The sequence below is a fragment of the Dipteris shenzhenensis genome, chromosome 30 (genome assembly GCF_047967505.1).
Source record: "Dipteris shenzhenensis isolate YYH24624 ecotype China chromosome 30, Dip_SZ_1.0, whole genome shotgun sequence".
Taxonomy (NCBI): Eukaryota; Viridiplantae; Streptophyta; class Polypodiopsida; order Gleicheniales; family Dipteridaceae; genus Dipteris; species Dipteris shenzhenensis.
Genome location: NC_141625.1, coordinates 10,233,815 through 10,254,737, shown reverse-complemented (window position 1 = coordinate 10,254,737; position 20,923 = coordinate 10,233,815). Strand labels below are relative to the sequence as shown.

The following is a 20,923-nucleotide window of genomic DNA, read 5'->3' as shown; positions in this document are numbered from 1 at the left end:
TTAGAAAATCAAAAGGAAGGAGTCCGACTCAGATACAGAGGGTGATAAAAAGGCCAAAGCAAATGTTGTAATCAAAGAGTTGTTCCTGGTGACATCTCTGTGTGTTATTGAGGTCAGATATGCCAACCTAGAAACCACAGTGATGATGTCTGACATTGAGATGTAGGTCGACGAGGAGTCAAATCCCTTTGTGAAGGTGAAGGACAGCATGGAGTGCTTGATATCTTCCAGGTGCGTGGCTGTTGACACTGACACGAGGTGTGGATTCCATGGAGTGCCTTGGGGTCTCATGTTCATATGGATGCTGTACTTCAGGATGGGACAGTACAGGATTACACAGGCTATTGGTATGTGCCTCGATGAGGTGCATGGTTTGCTTTCAGAGCAAGCACACAGGCAGTACGACGGACTGGTATGTATTTGATGTTTTTCATTTGAGCCTTTATAGCATGCTGTGGAGAGACTCTACTCTTCATTTGTCTCAGGTAATGCGAGATTGGAAGGAATTGGCCTTCTTCGAAGGCAGAAGGGGAAGTGTGGGTGCTTCTTTAAATCTCGAGTGCAGATTGTTGGAAGGTGATGGACGAGGTGTAATGAAGCCAAAAGAGTACCTGCTTGAGAGCTCAGTGAGAGTTCATGGTTTAGGTGATCTGGAAATATTCATTTGTTGCAAACCTTGCCAAATAAAGTTGAAACAAACCCTTAGAGCATGGTGCCTGGAAGACTCCAGGTTGTTTACTCATTATGAGGGGGACAACTGGAAGATAGTGGCGGCTGGATTGCTCGAGTTCAAAGGCGGGAACGTGACTAAAGGAGGTGGTGCCAGGTGCTACCAGAGATGGACCTGTGTACCAGGATGGTGTGCATAAGTGGAACCAGACCCGGTGGAGCAGGAGGCACTGGATGAAAAGCCAGGAAAAGATTTCAACATCGAAGTATTCTAGAGGACTACGACTAGGGAGTTACTGGAGCATCCTCATTGATGTGTTGGCATTGGGCCAAGATGTGTCGGTGAGAGGGGGTGTTGGAAAGGTCACCTCCTCATCTGTAAGCCCCCATATGAGGATAGCATGGGGGAGGGAGACCTAGGGCATGTGCCCATGAGAAAAGGAGAGAGGGGGCTGCCACATGGGTCAGCACCTCACAAGGTCAGGACAGCAAAAGGGGCTGTCACATGGGCAGCAAACAGGCTGCCATGTGGGCAGCACACAGAAGGCTGACAGAGGAAAAGCATGGCAGGCCAAAAGGTGCAGCTGTCAAAGCAGGATCCATGGGCCTGCAAGAAAGGCGCACATGTGGCGGCAAGGGCAGACTGGAGGTGCCTGCGTGGCGGGCTGTTTGGCAGGGCAGATGACGCAGAAGGGCGGGGCAGACCAGCATATCAGGTCGGCCACATGGAGGCCTGGTGGAGCAGCAAAGGAGGCTGCTAGTAGGCAGGGACCTGCCCTTATATAGGGCTGGGCCCTTGCCTTGATTGGAGGGCCAAGGCCCTAGAAGAGTGGGCCAAGGCCCTAGAAGAGTGGGCCAAAGGGCCCCGGTTTGAGAGCCCTTATAGGGCTGGACCAGCCACAAACTGGTTGGCCAGTCTGGTTGGTCAGAATGGGCAGGCTGGTTGGTTTTTGTTAGCAAGCCCTTGGGGGCTATAAAAGGAGGGCCTCCAGGCCCTCATTCCTCATCTTCTGGAGCAGCCATTCACAAGCAGATTGGAGCAGTGAAGCAGCTGCCTTGGGGCCTACATTCAGGAGGACCAAGAGGACCTGTGTATACTGCAGACAAAGCTTGAAAGGGGCTGCCTACCTAGGCTGACACACAGGGCAGCAAGGTTGAGAAGGTCATTCATGACAGAAAGTTTACAGATGCTCAAGGTGGAGCACGTGGGCTCAAGTCTAGAGATATCCGGTAGATAGTAGAAGTACATTGGGGTAAGATCAGAGGACCACACCATTGGTGGGACTCTAGATCTCTCTCTTTTGTATTGTGTCCATAGCTTTGGAAGAAAATATACTATTTTGGTGGTTTCTATATCTGGCTGGTTCATTATCTATGTTATGCACATTAAGTTAAGAATTCTGTGAGTCCACACCCCATACTATGTGAGCTCTTGGGCAATTCTATCAGTCTTCCGCTGTGCGTGCCCTCTGTTGGGTCATTTCTAACAAGCATATGTTTATACTATGGTCTATGGCGTTGATGATGTTAGTGGCGATGTCATAGTAGCTAGTCCTTGCTATGCATGATGGAGTTTATGGTTTTCAACTAGACTCATTTAGGTATATGCTTCTATTGTATCAACGGACATGCAAATTTCACCTTGTGAAGGTTTCGTCCATGTTGCGGCCTGCTAGTTTTGCGAGACTTGTTTCTATCTTAAGTGGTGCATTCCCCTATCAGCTAGATTCAGATGCTTGTCAGGGAGAGACTAAAATGAAATCGTTTAGTCTTCACAAGCAGTTGTGGCTTGAACGAAGAGATTTTGGACTACCTTTTGATTAGCCTTCTCCTTTAGTTCTAGCCTTCGTCATGGCTGAGTCTGTCCTTCACCTCTGGAGTGCCCACAGAAACTCAGCACGAAGACTTTGTATAAATGGATGCTCAAGTATGTGTTGGTGTGTGGATTTGTATGTGTGAGAGCATATGTTTATACTATGGTCTACACCCACTGCGGGGCGCTGATGACGTTAGTGGCGATGTCATAGTTGCTAGTCCTTGCTATGCATGATGGAGTTTATGGTTTTCAACCTTATGAGTGACTATCATGAGATTGAAACTGCACTATGTTGTGTTTTTAGAGGATGAGTTTGGGCATGTTCCTGGACTCATCTAGTTATATGAAACTGTTTGGCTGTACATTTGTGCATATTCTTTCTTTATCTGAAACGTTCTATCTACTTCTTCTATATTTTTCTTTGCATCCTTTATTACTCTGTTTTTACTGCTTCCTTTTTCCTCCTTCATTTTGGCCCCATATGTGTCTCGTATGTTTTTTTGCTGAGTGTCCATCATTGAAGAGTGATCGTGGCTGCATGCTCCTTTCTCTTTATGTATTGTCTTTCGTTACTTGTATGGCTGGAAAGTATGATTGGCATCTTGTTTCTGCTATGAATTTCCTAGTGACCCTGCAGCTAACCCTATTCTCTCTTGGGCTTGGGGCTTGAACCTTAACCCTTCATTCTTGAGAAATTTATCAGCAGGTCAGATTATATTTTCCCACAAGGACAACCCAACTCTTCCCACAAGGAAAAACCCAACTCCCTTTGTCTGTTTATGCTGATGTTTCAACATCCTGTTTATGCTGTAGAATTTCTGCTATTCATGTGAGCCACCTCATCGTCTCATGTGCAACAGGGAGTTGAGCCTAAAGTGCTACGGGTATGTGAGGGGCAGGAGATTTTTTTTTTTTGGGCAAAGAAATATTTGATTATATTATAATCGTATGATTTGTCCAATGAAGTCCCAAGTGAACAAAATGTTCTCCTCCAAAGAGGAAGATCTAGTATGCATACAAAAAATCCACTGCTCAGAGGAGAGAAACAAAAGATCTAGTATACTCAGAGGAGAGGAACAAAAGCTCAGATTCATTGATCTGATCAGTAGTGCTTTGATATCAGGCTCTGCTCCATTTGGTTGCTTGCATCCCTCATCTTGAGACCAGGATTTCTCCTCATCAAAGTAGAAAAAACAACAAAATCTGCTGCTGTTGACCTGGTAACAGAGGAGCAGTGTGACAGAGGAACAGGGTGGCTCTTTAAACTATGGGTTCTTCTTTAACTGGGAATAGAGATGGTAGGAGCTGTGCTTGCAGGTCAACGCTGGAGTTGGTACTGTTAGAATTATAGATATAATTCAGCAGTGACCAATGTAATTTAAGAAGCTAGTTAGGGGCACTTTTCCCTCTTTAAGAGGTTTTCCCCCCTAACCACAGTTAGTCCACTAACTATGGTTAGTGACTACTAAGGTTTTGTCACTAGGACAAAACCTTATCTCACTCCTTCAGTTGTAACTCTCTTACACTCTTCTATTGCAACTAAGCTCAAAAGCTTTCAAGCTCTCAGCTCACTCTCTTGCTCTCTCTCCACTCACACTCACATTTGGTATCAGAGCAGATCGTGCTCTTGGACTTGCTCCCTGCTCCCGGACTCTAGCTCCCGCGAACTCCCTTTGCTGGCCGTACCTTCTGTCTGCTGCAGTCTCGTTGTCCGTACCTGCCGCACACCTGTGTACACCCGTATTGCTTTGTCAACTGCAGATCTGCTCGTACCTTCTGCTTCCGTACGGCTGTATAGCTCGTCGCCGTACAGCCTGCAGCCCCGTACGTACCTACGTCGTACAGTTTGAAACATTCTGTGCAGCACCGTACGGCTGTACAGCTCGTCTCCGTACACCATGCAGTCGTACATTCCGTACAGGTCCGTACGGCCCTGCTACTCCAGCACGTACTACATCTGCTTGTCGTCCGTACTAGCGCTCCATCTGTACTATCAGCCTGCATCAGCTGTACATCGTCGACCGTACCACACGTGTGGCGCCTCGTAGTTTGTGCAATCTATCAGGGCGTACACATGCAGCTAGTCCGTACGTTCGCCGTACATCTGTGCCAGCTTGCCGTACACAGACGTACAGCCGTACGGATTTTGACAGTACAGGCTAAGTTGCACAGCTCCGTACAGACTGCCGTACTGTTTGCAGGTGGGCTTGGAAATTTACAGTTTTGCAGGACTTTTGAGCAGGGATCTACCTGCAAGGTTCATTTGCAGGCAGATTGAAAGGTTTAGCCCAAAAATTTGGGGCTTTCTGTGCTTTTGTCTCTTTCTGGTTGCAATTTCAACCTCGAAATTTGGGGCTTTCAGTTTTGCAGTACAATTTCTTGCAGAAATTTGGGGATTTTGTGATTACACTTCAATTTCGCAGTGAAATTTGGGGCTTTTGCAGATAGAGCGCAATTCTTGCAACATTTGGGGCTTTTGATCAATTTGCCACTTTCTGGTTGCAATTTCTGGCCTATTTTGGGGCTTTTGTGTTGGGAGAGCAATTTTGGAGATTTCAGTTCACACTGCCTTTCTGTAAGTGTTTTGCAGCACTTTTGGTAGATTTTGGGAGAGTTTTGATGCTTGGACAGATGTCTGACAGTGCAAGTGCAGAAATCTAAGTTGCATATACAGCCAGTGCTTGGCTGTGTTTTTTGGGAGTTGTGCATTTCATTCCCAGCAAGGGAATTCAGTTTTGTATTTGCTGTAATCTCTTTCTCAGACATGGCCCAGCAAAATCAGAATGATTTCCAGTAGTTCGGTTGTCTTTCACAGGAAGACAAGTTGGATGGTACCAACTACTCCCTCTGGAGTTTTATGGTACGCAATATTCTGATTTCTCGTAATTTGTGGGATTATGTGAATGGGGATGAGATCCGACCAGCACGTATGGCACCTAATACCCCTCCCCAGCAAGGAGGAGGAAGAGGTCGTGCACAGGGCAGGACAGGTTGTTGGTGCAGCTGTAGCCACCACTCTAGAACAAAAGAGATGGGATTCCAGGGATGCCTTAGCTTTGTCATGCATCGCTCTTTCAGTGAAAAGATTTATCATTCCGCATATCCGGTCGTGTAAGACCTCGAAGGCAGCGTGGGATATCTTAGAAAGCATGTATGCAGCCCGGAATGATGCAAGGGTATCTTTCTTGAAAAGAGAGTTAAGTAATACACATATGGAAGAGGGTGACTCCATGTCAGTCCACCTCACAAAGCTACAGGATCTCAGAGAGCAATTATTGAACATTGATGAGATTATTCCTGATTCAGAGATGATTACCACTACTCTGAATTCTCTTCCTGAGACTTATCTCAGCTTTCATACCTCGTTGAACTTATCATTGAGGGGAGGGGGGGTGCAAATCCTCTCACTTTTCATGAGTTGATAGGACTTCTGCTTCAAGAAGAGCAGACTAGGAAAAACTTGGCTTCACGTGCAGGTGAACAAGCTATGCTCTCAACGTTCAAGTCAAAAGGAAAGGGACAGGCAAAGACATCAGTAAATCAGCCTTCCAGTGGGTCAAGACAGCCTTCACAAAAGGCTAAGAATGATGCAAGTAAGCCCAAGAAGAAGGGTTTTTGTCATTACTGCAAAAAGCCAGGTCATCACATTGCAGAATGCAGGAAAAGGCTTGCTAAAGAGAAGAAAAACAGCTCCGGTATGGCTGTTTCAGATTCAGCTCCTCATGCATCTGACAGTCGGGATGCTGCAGCCAACTTTGTTGGACAGGATTATGCCTTTTTATCTTGCATTTCAGATTCTAGGCTGGCTGCTCCAGATGCTCAGGATAGTACAGCCACTTGTAATGATGATACATATGCCTTTTTGACTTGCAGTTATGATCCTTCCACGGATGCATCAGCTTTCAGTGTCAATGAAACACTGAATACTTGGTATTTTGACAGTGGTGCCTCCAAGCATATCACTTCTAGGAAGTGTCTCTTCACTTCCTTGCATCCACCTCCCGTTGGTAAGAAAGTAACTTGTGCCAACAACTCGTCATATTCAGTACGTGGTATAGGAGAAGTTGAGCTTACCGCCATTGATGGCTCAGTTTTCAGACTTTCAGATGTCTTGTATGTGCCTGGTATCACCAAGAATCTCCTTTCAGTGTCCACTCTTAATAGGGCTGGATTTCAGGTCATCTTTGAGGATGACAAATGTGCTGTCCGAGACAGGGAAAATGCCCAGGTCTTCTACGTCGACGTGTGTAGTGAAGCTCATATAAGCATCGAGTATAGGCCTGTAGCTCGTGCATCTGCCTTGAGATTATCTGGTGCTCTGCTGCGTGGGCTTTTTCAGCTTGATCTTTTTGAGAAAAGAGCAGCCCATGCTCTTGCAGTTTCTACTCCTACTGCTGCCATGCAGAATGCAGAGTTATGGCATGCCAGATATGGCCACATGCATTACAACAGCTTGATGACACTTTAGAAGCACTCTATGGTTGATGCATTGCCACCTCTTGAAATACCTCCTCCACATGCCTGTGAAGGGTGCATTTTAGGCAAGATGCACAGATTCCCCTTCAAAAAGGATGGTTTAGTTAAAGCTGTCCGAAAATTACAGCTTATACACAGTGATGTCTGTGGTCCCATGAGGACTCCATCATTGGGTGGTCATCTCTACTTTGTTACTTTTATTGATGATTACTCCAATTTCACTTGGGTCTTTGGGCTGAAGCGCAAATCAGAAGTGTTCATAGTGTTTAAACACTTTTCAGCCATGGTTGAAAATGAATCTGGACTCAAGATACAGACATTGCGCACAGATAGAGGTGGGGAATACTTGTCTGCAGATTTTGATGCTTTTCTGAAAGGCAAGGGTATTGTGCATCAGCTCACAGTGAGGCTGACCCCTCAGCAAAATGGCAAAGCTGAGAGGAAAAATACAACTCTTATGGAGATGGACAGATGTATGCTGAAAAGCAAACACATGCCTCACAAATTCTGGCTTGAAGGTCTAATGTGTGCCAACTACATCTTAAATCGGTCTCCCACTAAGGATTAGAAAACAAAAACTCCATATGAAGTCTGGAATGGGAGAAAGCCTTCAGTGGATCATTTCCGTGTCTTTGGATGCCTTGCATATGCTCATGTGCCAGTTGAATTTCGGCATAAGTTGTCAGATAAGGCAATTAAGTGCATATTTGTTGGGTACAGTGCAGAAAGCAAGGGGTACCGTCTCTACAATCTTGCTACACGCAAGATCATTGTCAGTAGAGATGTGATATTTGCAGAAAATTCAGCTCACACTCAGGCTGAATTTCATATGCCTTCTTCTTCAGAGGATGTTTTTGAGGGGTTACTACCCATTGCCTTGGGTTCCCTTGCTGATATTTCTGATGCAAATCAGAATTTACAGCCACCTCCCAATGCTCCAGTTCAGCCACAGGATGTCTTGCCACCTCCACAGGCAGTGGGACAGGTGGTCATATGCCTTCTTCTTCAGAGGATGTTTTTGAGGGGTTACTACCCATTGCCTTGGGTTCCCCTGCTGATATTTCTGATGCAAATCAGAATTTACAGCCACCTCCCAATGCTCCAGTTCAGCCACAGGATGTCTTGCCACCTCCACAGGCAGTGGGACAAGTGGTTCAGCAAGAAATTGCAGACATTCATGCAGCAAAAACAGTCCCAAATTGGCTGTTACAGACTCTTAGGGAGAGTAAGATTGATGCTCCATTCCCTGGCAGGGCTCGCAGTGCAGTAAGGCACATGGAAGGTGCTAATTCAGTGAAATCAGCATATGCAGGTACTCTTCTCGATGAGGAGGAGCCTGCAACATTCGAAGAAGCAAAGGACAATGTGCATTGGATGAATGCCATGCACGATGAATTGCAGTCCATTCAGAAAAATTAGACTTGGGATGTCGTAGACTTGCCACCAGGTAAACATGCCATTGGTACACGATGGGTTTTCAAGGTGAAACGGAAGCCAGATGGCTCCATTGACAGATACAAGGCAAGGCTGGTTGCCAAAGGCTATGCTTAGAAAAAGGGCATAGATTATGAGGAGACTTTTGCTCCTACATCCCGGATGACCACCATCCGATCTGTTGTTGCAATGGCTGCACATTTTGAGTGGAATGTTCATCAGTTGGACATTAAAACAGCCTTCCTAAATGGAGACTTGTTGGAAGAGGTTTATGTCAAACAACCTCCATGCTTTGAAATTTCAGAAAATGCACTTCAGGTATGCAAGCTAAATAAAGCTTTGTATGGGCTGAAACAGGCCCCTCGTGCATGGTATGCCAAGATTCATGCCTTTTTGACCAGCAAGGGGCTGCACAATAGTCCTACTGAGAGCACCCTCTACATCAAGAAGGATGGGGGGGAAATTTTAATCATCATTCTTTATGTCGATGACTTGTTGCTCACAGGGTCCAATGAAGATAATATTGCAGATTTCAAAGCTGATTTGCAGACCAACTTTGACATGTCAGATTTGGGGCTGCTTGGGGATCCAGTTCTCTCAAGAGAGACGTGGCACTGTTAAGTCTCAGTCCAAGTTTGTGCAGAAACTCTTGGACAGATTTAACATGCATGATTGTAAGCCCATAGCCACTCCCATGGAGCCGGGGCTGAAACTCACAATGCATGATGCAGGAGAATCAGTTGATACCACATTTTGCAGTCAGGCTGTTGGATGCCTCATTTATCTCTGCAACACTAGACCTGATATTCAGTTTGCAGTATCTCAGGTGAGCAGGTATATGCACAGCCCAAAAACTATGCATTGGCAAGCAGTTAAGCGCATCTTCCGTTATTTGCAGGGCACGAAGTCTTTTGGCTTGTTATTTCCCGGGGGGTGTGACTTGCAGATGCATGCCTACAGTGATTCAGATTGGGCTGGTGATTATGACACTAGGCAGTCCACTAGTGGCAATTGTTTCTTTTTGGGTAAAGCTTGTATTTCCTGGCTGAGCAAGAAACAATCTACAGTGGCTACCTCATCATGTGAAGCTGAGTACAGGGCAGCTTTCACAGCAACAGTTGAATGTGTCTGGCTGCGTCTTCTATTTGCTGATCTTCATCTGTCATTGGAGGGTCCTTCTCCAATTCTCACTGATAGTCAGAGTGCCATTGCAGTGGCAAAGAATCCAGTGTTTCATGCTTGCACGAAGCACATTGAGGTTCACTATCACTACGTCAGAGAGAAGTTGCATGCAGGAGAGATCAATATGATCTTTGTGTCCACACATGACAATGTTGCAGATATTTTCACCAAAGCACTTCCACGTGAAAAGTTTGAGGCATTTCGCAGTGCCCTGAACTTATATCCGTTTGGTGATTAATCATCCTTGTACATGATATTGGCACTGCAGGGGGGTGTTAGAATTATGGATATAATTCAGCAGTGACCAATGTAATTTAATAAGCTAGTTAGGGGCACTTTTCCCTCTTTAAGAGGTTTTTCCCCCTAACCACAGTTAGTCCACTAACTATGGTTAGTGACTACTAAGGTTTTGTCACTAGGACAAAAAACCTTATCACTCCTTCAGTTGTAACTCTCTTACAATCTTCTATTGCAACTAATCTCAAAAGCTTTCAAGCTCTCAGCTCACTCTCTTGCTCTCTCTCCACTCACACTCACAGGTACACCTCCCTGCATCTCTGATGTGGTCTTCAAGTTCTGCTTGCAGTTGTGAAACCTGATCATTATAGTTATGGAACTCTTGGTCCAACAAGAATTTGGCATGGACCGCAGCAAGTAGTGTTCAGTTAGTAGGAAAATATCTTTCATATCAATTAAAAAAGATCTAATCAGCATGCATGACCTCTTCATTGAATTGATAAGCATTTATGGAAATCCAAATAAACCATAATGCATGTGCCCTGATGTATACCCATGTGGCATAAGGAAGTTTGAGTACATCTCCCAAAAGAATAGATCTCGAGTTGATTGGTTCCCCTATCCTTAACTGAACAACTTTCATCTTAACTTTGAAACTCATAGGGATACCCATTAGTCTGAAAATCTGCCCATGAGGAATTCTTTTGCAGCCCATTTGATCTAGAAGGTTTTGGGAGTCCCCAATTATCAAGGCATACCTAGTTTTTGAGTGGTTTATTTTAGATCCAGATGCCATACAGAAGATGTTCATACATTGCCATCTATGATTTAGGTCCTGCTGACAGTTGATGATACAATCCTTGTAGTGAGAAAGTATACTAATCACAGTGTCTCCTTTGCCTTCATCATGATTCGTAAAGTACCTTATCCTCCTATTGTCAACATTTTTAAATCTGTTTTCTAAGGTGTCATTGATAACTTTAGCCTCTTGTAACACAAGAAAAGTTGGGTAAAAAGAGTTTTTCCTCAACCATTTGGCTAGCTCCCGACTCCTCCAAGGGCCAGTTAACCCACAAACATTGAGTGTGAGAAATGTGTATGGTTTATTTATCAATCTTACTCTTTCCCTTTTTTGCCTTAGGGGCAGGGCTTTTGGGTGGGGCACTCTGGCCTTTGACTTGAGAGATCCTTCTCTTGTTTTGGGCAATGGCTTGAGGTTTGACAGGGAAGTCTTATCCTGTTTTTGTGCAAGAGGAAGTTCTTCCTCTGACTCCCCAACATCAGATTCACTCATACTAGCATCTAGTTGGTTGACATCATCCTCAAACTCCCTGGACCAGCCAGGCTTAATTTCAGCCTCTTCCATTTTGACATCCTGTATCATTGCTCAGTTTCCTGGTCTATGAGTGCCTCAAATGCATTGTTGGTGGCCAGTGGAAAAGTGACTCTTTCTTTCTCTTGTTGAACATCATGCATCCTCTGTTCCTCTGACTCCTTGACTGCCTTATCTGTCCCTGCTTCTGCACTTTTCTCAAAAGTTTGATTTTTTTGTCTGTCTTTAACAGTCCGCTTGGGCTTGGGGGGGTGGCTAGCCTGTTGTTGAGCTGGTTCTTGGGTTTGCTTAGGTCTATTCCTCTTTAGAGGGAAACTTCTAAGTGTGTGATGACAATCCACACAAAAAGCAGGAATTGGGAAGGTTCTCATATACCAGAGGCTGTTCCATATAAACACTCCCATTTCTGTTTACAATTACCAGTGTCTCTGGGAGTTCCTTAGCAACATCTAACCTGACACAAAGTTGGGGGTGACCTCTAGGATTAATAAATTGTTCTTTCTCTACATCTGTGACTTGTCCTAAGCTTCTGCAAAGGTTAGGAGCTTGGTTAACCAAAGAGAAAGGAAGGTGAGGGAGCTCTACCCAAACATGAACAAAAGTAGACCTAGGTTTGTCAGGATTGAAGTCCTGAGATGTAAACTACTCAGTGCTTCTGACAACTTGGAGATAGGGAGTTACAAACTTTTTATTCAGAATTTTATAAGGTGCTCATGGATGCATTCTGAAGAGATTGCATGAGAATGTGAGATCTTGCAAAGCTTGACAATTTGCTGAATATGAATAGCAATAAAGAGATATACACAATTGAAATTTGCAAAACTTGCTAAGAGTACACAAGTGGAGGGGCTAAGACGATCCTCCCCCCTTATCGAGGCTCACTTTATTTCTTGAAAAAGAGATACAAGACCAAGGTGTAATGCACCTCCCAAACTTTGAACTCAGTTAATGACTATGACCTAGACGGAAGACTTAGGAACACTGTAGAAAGAGATAAATAGTAGAGAGAATAACTGAGACTAGAATGGATTCAGCTCCTATACATCTCAATCCTGAAGGAAGAACCCTGCAACAATCACCACTTCCATCCAACATTAGTTGCAAGACTAGTTATCTAGAAAGAGAGCAATACCAACATGAAAATGTGTTGCAAATGAGGCAAACTTGAAATTACAGACTCCCCTCATGACTTGACTCCTTTGGAGATGGAGTCTTTGATGCTTTTGCAGCCCCCTTGGATGGGAAGAGTGAGAACAAGAGGCTGGAGTGAGAACAACTCAGAAAAGAGGCGTGTAGGCTAGAGAGAGAAAATCTGAAAGGAGTGATGCTTTTAGAAAGAGAGTATTATGGCTGCTCCCAGGCTAGCAGATGGGAAAGAGATGCTGTTGCTGTCTCAAAAGTGCAGAGAAGAGGCTGATTTCTGTAGGGGGAAGAGCCTAAACTGTAGAGAGAGAATTTCTGCACAGTAGAGAGAGAGAGACTGGCAGAGGAGAGAGAAAGCCTGCAGCAAGAGAGAGAAAGGCCTGGAGAGGAGTTGGCTGGTCCCAAAGGGTGGAGGAGGGGTTGCTGAAACAAGGGAGAGAGGGAGAGAGGCTAAAAACGAGTTTTTCTTTGCAAGAATGAGATGGGGAAGGCCCTCCTGACCCCCCCCCCCCATTCAGCCAAGGATAGAAGGAGGGACACTTGGCAGCTTGCATGGGGCTGTAGTGACAAGTGGTGTCATGGTCCATGCATGGCTCTTAAAACTACAAAGTGGTCAGAATTCAATTCTGATTTCACGATCGGGTACCTAAACAAAGCATGGAGACATTCTCCTAAATGGTTGCTAGGTCGGTATACAATCTGTGCATTTGATTGGTCCCATAATGGGGTACTCAGGTGGAGTGTGATTTCCAATGTCCCTCCTTTAGAGGTCATAACTCCATGGGACACTAATGCCCGTAACCCCAACAAAGGGGTCCCACCTTCAAATGCTAAACCTTGCCCCCATGTACCTAATTGAACAATAGGAAAAACTTTTTTATTCTTTTGCAAAACATATCAAATCTAAATCTAAAAGAAAAATTACCAAGCAAGTGGATACATGTTGTTGAAGCAGAGTGACATTGAGACCAAAACTCTAAATAAAGAGGTTGATGTCTTATAGTCCAGAGAGCATGGTGAAGGGCCTTCTAGGCGATATCCTCTCTCTCAAATAAAAGAAGAAACCTCTTCTCAAGAATCTAACACTGGTGACCACCAATCCTTTTCTTATCCAATTATTCCTAAGCCACCCCTCAAGAAAGGCAGTTGGAGGTCTAGGTCTTGGGAGATATCCTATTAGAGCATGAGATTCCAACCAATCTATGGATTGCTCTAATCTATCTTCATCAAGAAAGGCAGCCACTTTATCTTTAAGAGGTGGCTTCTTCTCATCTTCAAGCTGTTGATTCTCCTACTGATGTTGTCGTGGGTCTTTTGGTGCATTTCCTTCAGCTTGTCCTATGTAGATTGCTGGATGGGTCCCTCCGCTTGCACCGGCTGATGACTTGGTCTCTCCGTTTGCGCAATCATCGGTGTTAATAGTGGGGGAGGGTGTTCTGTTTCCTACGTAGCTGCCTGCTCTGCGCCCGTCTTTGGATTGTGGATAGGGACTCTTGGAGGGCGGCTGCAAGTTCTCTTTCTCTTGGCTCGATATCCCCCTCTCCCTCGGGGAGTCTGCATCAGTATCGCTTGGCCTTCGACTCTTGTCTGCATTTCCTCCAGGTTCTCCTGCTGCTTCCTAGTACTCTCCATTGGAGGAGGTTCGTTGATTAAAGGAGTTACGTCTCTCGCTTGCTCCATCTTGCTCACCGTTACTCAGAGCTAGGAGAACGACGCGTGAACGGGGGGGTGAAGAGACCTCCATGGAATTCTTGGACAACGCCTGTGTACGAGGGCCTTGCTGACGGGTTGGGAGGTCGACTGCCAGAAGCTGGAGACTGGGATAACAAAGTTCCAGCTCTTCTTGGTTCATGCTCTTTAGAGGGAGAGTTCGTGCTTTTCAGCGGTGGGAAGTGAACAGAGTCACCTCGAGCTATATCAACGTCAGGACTCCAGACGTCGTTGTCAAAATGGTCAGCATCAAATCCATGCAAAGGGGATGAAGTCATGTCGAGCGTACGTTGAGTGGAAGTTGGAGCTAGATTTGGAGGAGGATCTTTTCCTCTTGTATCTGTCCCCATTCTCCGACCCATTCGTGGTAGGAGAATTCTTGTTAGCGTATTTCAACTCCTGTAGTGTGGTAAGGTGATACTGTTTATGTAGATCCGACAGAGCTCCTTGAGAAAGGCCAAATCCTTGTATCTGCTGATTTCTGCAGTCCCTTGGGGTTAGAGACATACTCTGTTAGTTGAGATATGACTGTTCATAAAGGCTTTCAAACTATAAATTCTTATTTTTGCATCTGTAGAATATAAATAATTGGGGGAGGCAGTCACAACTGTGATTTCCAGGCACTTTTTAAGTTTTTCATCCCCCAACTTTATATAGGGTCGTTTGAAGGCATTATTGACTGAGAATTTATTTATCATGGGGCTCGCCATTCATAAAGGAATGCTTGTCTCTTCTTTGATAAAAGATGCACTGCCAGGATGCACTTTGGGATTTGATCCTTTCCTGTGATTGTGCATGGCTCAACTTGGATGGAAGGTGCAATATTTGTACTTTTCAATGTTTTTGTGCCATATAGAGGAGCCAGCCAATTTAACTTTCGTCTTTTTCTTGGAGGCATTGGATATGATCTTGATGCGAGTCACTCTTATCCTTCGTTGATGATGGAGCTAGCCATTGCTTGTCTCTAGCAGGTTCTAGGTACCATTTGCATTCCATGTTGCTGAGGTTGTCCCTGTTTTTATAGCAGATATATAGAAATAGACTTATCATGAAGAACCTTGAAGAATCTTGCCGTTTTTTGTGTGTAAATGGTTTATTGAAAGATAAAGAGATATCTTAAAAGCATTTGAGAATGAACTGCATCACACAAATGGTCAATTACTCCGCATATCTAGATGTGGCTGTCCTGATGTAAACTTTAAGTTGATTAAAGGGTAAAGATGATTGAGCTTAGAGCATGTGTTTTGTCTGGCAAAAATTTTGAGAGCAGAGGGATGTTGTCTGATATACTTCCTTCTGTACGAGTCTGAAATGTTTACTGCCTTGTTTATTGCAGGCGATGTTGGTAGCGTATATTATGGACCCAATCATCCAATGAAGCCTCATCGGCTATGCATGACTCACAGCCTAGTTCTCGCATATGGGCTCCATAATAAGATGGAGATTTATGTACACATTTCATTCCATTACATTCTATCCAGTGCAAATCTCATATAATGGGCATCTTCCAGGGTTCATCTAGATATATCTAATAGCCTTGTGTTGAGTACGACCTGACAATACTCTTACATTGCAGAGACCACATAAGGCTTATCCAGTCGAGCTTGCTCAATTTCACTCAACGGATTATGTTGAGTTCCTCCACAGAATCACACCAGAGACACAAGAGCAGTTTTCCAAGGAGCTTCAGAAGTGTGAGTCACCTTCAAACACAGGCACATGTATCTATGTACGCACAATTGAAAGTTCATATGGTACCCCATGTTATGGTGCTGCTTGCAGAGTTTTGTCACAGTGCTGGCATGTCTTTCTTTGTATTTGTTTACATGCACAATCCTTTATCCATGATTTGTTTACATTCACAGTGCGGCATGTCTTTCTTTGTATTTGTTTACATGCACAATGCATTATTTGTGATTTGAAATTATTCATATGATATCTCAGTAGGCATGTTCCAATTTGCATGCATCTATGGACACACCTATGCACACTTGAATGCAGATGGTGCTCTGCATTGCAGCTAGGTGGTCCTTCAGTGTGTGGCTACAGTGCTGGCATAGCTTTTGTTTGTATGACCTTCCATTATTTCTGGTTTAACTATTGTGCGTATCTACTATGAGAGAGCGATCGTGATTTAAAATGAATGCATTTACACCCTAATAATAGTCTATTTGCTAAAATTGAGGACTACTTTTTTGTCAGATAACATGGGGGAGGACTGCCCTGTGTTTGATAATCTGTTTGAGTTTTGCCAGATCTATGCGGGTGGCACAATTGGTATGCTTTTTGGAATTTAGTCTCAATTACTTTCAGTTAATTGCTTTTTTTGTCATTGAATTCAATACATTGTTAAATTTACTAACTGTTCTTGGTCAATTCTCTTGACAAGCAGATGCTGCCCATAGGTTAAATAGTGGACTCTGTGATATAGCGATAAACTGGGCAGGTGGTTTGCATCATGCCAAAAAATGTGAAGCCTCTGGTTTTTGCTATGTAAATGATCTAGTCCTTGGGGTGTTGGAGTTATTGAAGTTTCACGCACGCGTGCTATATATTGACATTGATGTACATCATGGTGATGGCGTGGAGGAGGCATTTTATTTGACAGATAGGTCTGCAAACAATGTCCCTTGAGCTTTGCAAATCTCCATTGATGTTTCCCCCATTCAACTAAAATCATGAGGCAACTGAGACCTGACATTTTGATCTGAGGCTCTTTCATTCATGTCTGCAAGCTGTACTATATAAATGAACAGTATGAAGTGGGGATGTTTTCATAGTAAATTTTGGATTTTTTGGACCTCTTGGGAGAATTTTTGTTTCGATGTCTTTGTGTTATCTCTGAAACAAATGTTGTGCTGAAGAACATAGCCAATTCCTAGATTAAGGACCTTCCATTCTATGACCAACTTACGAACATTTTTAGCTAATGATGCTGGAAATGGACTTCATAATTTTTCTCTGGCGAGATTAACAGTCCATGCCACGTTTGACTACTTGCGAATGTAAGGGACTCTCGTGCAAAAAAGCCTCCGATGCTGCTGTAAGCCTCTTGAATCATTTAGCAGCACATGGCCTCTTTGATGTGACCATGGTCTTGTATGACATCACCAGCTTTACCCTCAATATATAACTCCAAATGCCCTACCAGTGGTACCTTTGATATAGTTAACTATGCACAACATTTCCTGGGCATACCTCATGCACATCAATGTGTGGACACCTGCTCTTGTGCATCAAACTTAAATACCTTTGACTAGTAGTTCCACACCATAGGTATCGTAAGTGTGAAGGAAACTGTGAGTTGCAAGGACACTCTCTACGTTTTGTGTTTGACCATGCAATTACGGATAATCAGATGTGCTTGTATAAAGCTTTGTTTCCAATCTATAAAACTTTGTTTCCAACCTATGAACTCTTACAGGTTAGCCACAGCTAACCTAGGGGAGCGATGCAGTCCTCTACCCACAAGCTACTTGCAAATACCAACAGCAGCTGGAACACAAACCAAGGACACGCATGGTGTAGGCTACTGTGTCACCACGCAACCGTAGATCCTCACAAGGATCATGCCGATCTAGGGCGCACACATTGGCTAGTATCTGGACAGACACCGTACATACTTTGATGGCCGTATGGATGGGTATGCAGGGAGACTCCCGTGCAGCCTCAGCTAGGAGGGCTTCTGTCTTCAGGGAATGGAAGGATTCTCCTTTCTTCTCTGAGACTACTACAGGGTTGAGGTGGCACTTTCAGCCTCAGCCTTGGTTGTTTTCCACCTCACTCTTAGGGGATTTTTTATTTATCCTCATGATTTCATGATGCATTCCGCTTTGAGCTTGCTCTCGTGGGTTTTTTCTCTTACTTAATAGAAGTCTTTTTCTTGAAAAAAGAAAAAGAGTAGAGGCTTCTAGATACAGAGAGCATGACATGATAGACTCGCCCTTGACTGGAGTGATGGTGGTGCTTGCCGAGCTGCCTTTGGGAGACCACAGAGGAGGAGAGAGGGAGCCAGATGCAGTTGAGATACAAGACATGATAGACTTGCCCTTGATTGGAGTGACGGTGGTGCATGCCAGAGACGAGCTGCCTTTGGGAGACCACAGAGGAGGAGAGGGGGAGCCAGATAGACTAACCAGGTTGAGCACCACATCCTATTACTGACTTTCTATCTGAAGGATGCTAGCCCTCACCAAAGCCATTGCTGATTGGGATCATCTCCTCTATCCTTAGCTGACCGATTGATTTAGTCCCCCCCAGACAAGAGATTCTGACAGTCTGATGGAGAGTGGTCCGACTGTAGTTGTGCTAGGTTATGTGTACTCATTCACAAAGAGATCATGGTGTATTTCTCTATTCATATTTTCGTCTTGGACATTAGCCTTGGGTGTGGATGCTGGTGTAGTGGGCCCACCCCTTAGCTTTTATTGTATTTGGCTTTCTGCCGTTCAGTCTTTCAAAGACTTAAAATAAGTTCTTGATGTCCCATGGGCCCATTTTGGCCTCTAGTGGACAATAATACACTTTCTTTCTTTCTTTCTTTCTTTCTCTCTCTCTCTCTCTCTCTCACATCAGTGCAATTGTTGTTTGGACTTTTCTTGTGCATTCATGCTTGCTTTTTTATTGCATAGTGCGCGAATGCTATTTAGAAGTTGCATGCTTGTGTGAACCAGAGCTTGACTTGTCATCACTCACTCACATTGAATTCTGATTTCTCAAGGCATAGGGTAGGCACGAATTGACTATCCTTGAGCAAGTGATTATCTGGTCTGAAAATAAACAATTGTATTTGCAGAGTAATGACAGTAAGCTTTCACAAGTTTGGAGACTTCTTTTTCCCTGGAACTGGAGATGTAAAGGTAAATACAAATTTCAATTATGAAGAATTATAAATTCACTTGAAGAAGCTTTTCATCCTAGATGAATCTGATTGTCATCTAATTGAAGGATAATATAAGGTAAAGGTGATGTATATAGTTTTATTCAAGAGACCACATTTCATTTGTGAGAAATTTGGCCCATGCTCTGTGGCTTCCTAGACATTTAAATTGAATCTAAGAGGAGAAATTTGGCCCATGCTCTATGGCTTCCTAGACATTTAAATTGTATCTAAGAGTTATGAATCACATTGTATGGAATCATAATTTTTTTCATTCCTTAGATTTTGTAATGCCTAGGATTGCCATAGGGACAATGTAATTGTGATAATCGTGTCAGTTTGATGAGGCACTTTTACACATCTAGCTCAAGCTATTGGTTTTTGTTTTTTGCCATTCAAAGGATGTTGGAGCCAGGGAGGGAAAGTACTATGCAATAAATGTGCCCTTAAAAGATGGGATTGATGATGCGAGCTTCACAAGAATGTTCAAGTTGGTATAATTTATAACTGATTTTGGATGCATGTACATTGAAATATTTCTATATTTCAGCTTCTATAATAGGTTGTCATTTAATAGAGGTGTGATCTTGTAATTTAATGGAATGTTGTGATGGATTGTTGGCAGATAATTTCAAAGGTTGTGGAGTTTTATCAGCCGGGTGCCATTGTGCTTCAATGTGGTGCGGATTCTCTTGCAGGAGATCGACTTGGTTGCTTCAACCTTTCCATTGATGGTATGGCTAAGATTTCAAATTGATGCATCTTACTACTCTTACAAAGGTATATCTTACTAGATGTGATGCATCTCAATAATGTGTTATACGTGACTATTGCTGAGGAGTTTGATTTGAATTATAATTGATAACATTTCGAAGTCATGCTCATTATTCCCTCACATTGATATGTGGGCGGTGTACACACACGTGCACGCATTTCGATCTCGTAAAATTTGTGAGGTTGTATCTGGACATGATAGAATATTCTATTTTGTTCTTCAATGGATTACTTGGACTATTTGATCCTTAAAGGAGATTTGAGGTTGGCACTATTGATATTCAAACTAGATATTGAGGAGTTGTATATCTTGCATCGCGGTTTCCTAAGGGGAAGGACCTTAGTACTATTGCAAGCTACTATTCCAACCATGTTTGTAGTAGAAGGTCTTGATGCATGTTATTTTGTGAATGTGGCTACCCTAGGTGAGCCTCAAGAAAATCTTTTGTCGGGATCTAAAACATCTATGAAGTTGTAATAGTTATATGTGGCTTGCACAAGGCGTAAAGAGATTCTTTCATGTACATATAATTTATTTGTTTTAAGATGATTTCAAACAAATGCTCAATTATAATGGATGTTCCATTCGTTAACTTATTAATCTCTCTCTCTCTCTCTCTCTCTCTCATGTTCTAGTCAGAGGCCTAGCAGTAGGTGATACTGCTATGGCAGATGCCAAAGCCCTGTTCACCCAAGATGGTTGTCAACCTTACTTGCGAGGCACCGTGGAGGGTGGGCAAGGCCGACACACCTACACGGCCTTTGGTAGTGAGATTCAAATGGATAGGTCCACCCTCATGAGCATGAGGGTAATGTTGAAGGGAACCAAGACTTCCTTGGATGATGATCTCATGCTCCTACAATAAGAACACTGAAGGGAAGGGATGGTATGCGTGATGGCAGCAAGGCAGTAAGGGAAGTGGGCTGCCTATAGAGATGGCAAAGTTGTTATTTGAGAAATAGAGAAAGAAAGAAAATTTATTAGTCTTCGGAAGACCGATGGGTGTATGAGACTGTGAAATCCTGGTACAAATGAGCTAAGAGGGTGGAGCTACCGAATAAGCATCCACACCAATGCAGAATGCAAAAATGCAAAATGGTAGTAATAAGTACTAAGTACAACAGTCATGTCAGTGGTCGACTACATATCAATCTCATCATCATCATCAAGACATCAGGGTGGATGAGGCAATGGAGGCATGAAAGCAACGATAGAGTGCTGTCGGCCGCTCACGAGTGCTACCCTGTGACGTCTCCTGGTCATAGCTCT

At 43.7% G+C, this 20,923-nt stretch overlaps 1 protein-coding gene across 1 annotated transcript in view; it reads left to right on the top strand.

The window, feature by feature from the left end:
• Positions 1-20,923, top strand: part of HDA9 (histone deacetylase 9) — a 102,138-nt gene that overhangs the window by 20,838 nt on the left and 60,377 nt on the right. Inside the window, exons 2-8 of the mRNA XM_087401368.1 lie at positions 15,337-15,449; positions 15,577-15,694; positions 16,203-16,277; positions 16,393-16,612; positions 18,796-18,859; positions 19,281-19,373; positions 19,505-19,613. Coding sequence (XP_087257494.1) covers positions 15,337-15,449; positions 15,577-15,694; positions 16,203-16,277; positions 16,393-16,612; positions 18,796-18,859; positions 19,281-19,373; positions 19,505-19,613 — 792 coding nt within the window. The remainder of the gene's footprint in view (positions 1-15,336; positions 15,450-15,576; positions 15,695-16,202; positions 16,278-16,392; positions 16,613-18,795; positions 18,860-19,280; positions 19,374-19,504; positions 19,614-20,923) is intronic.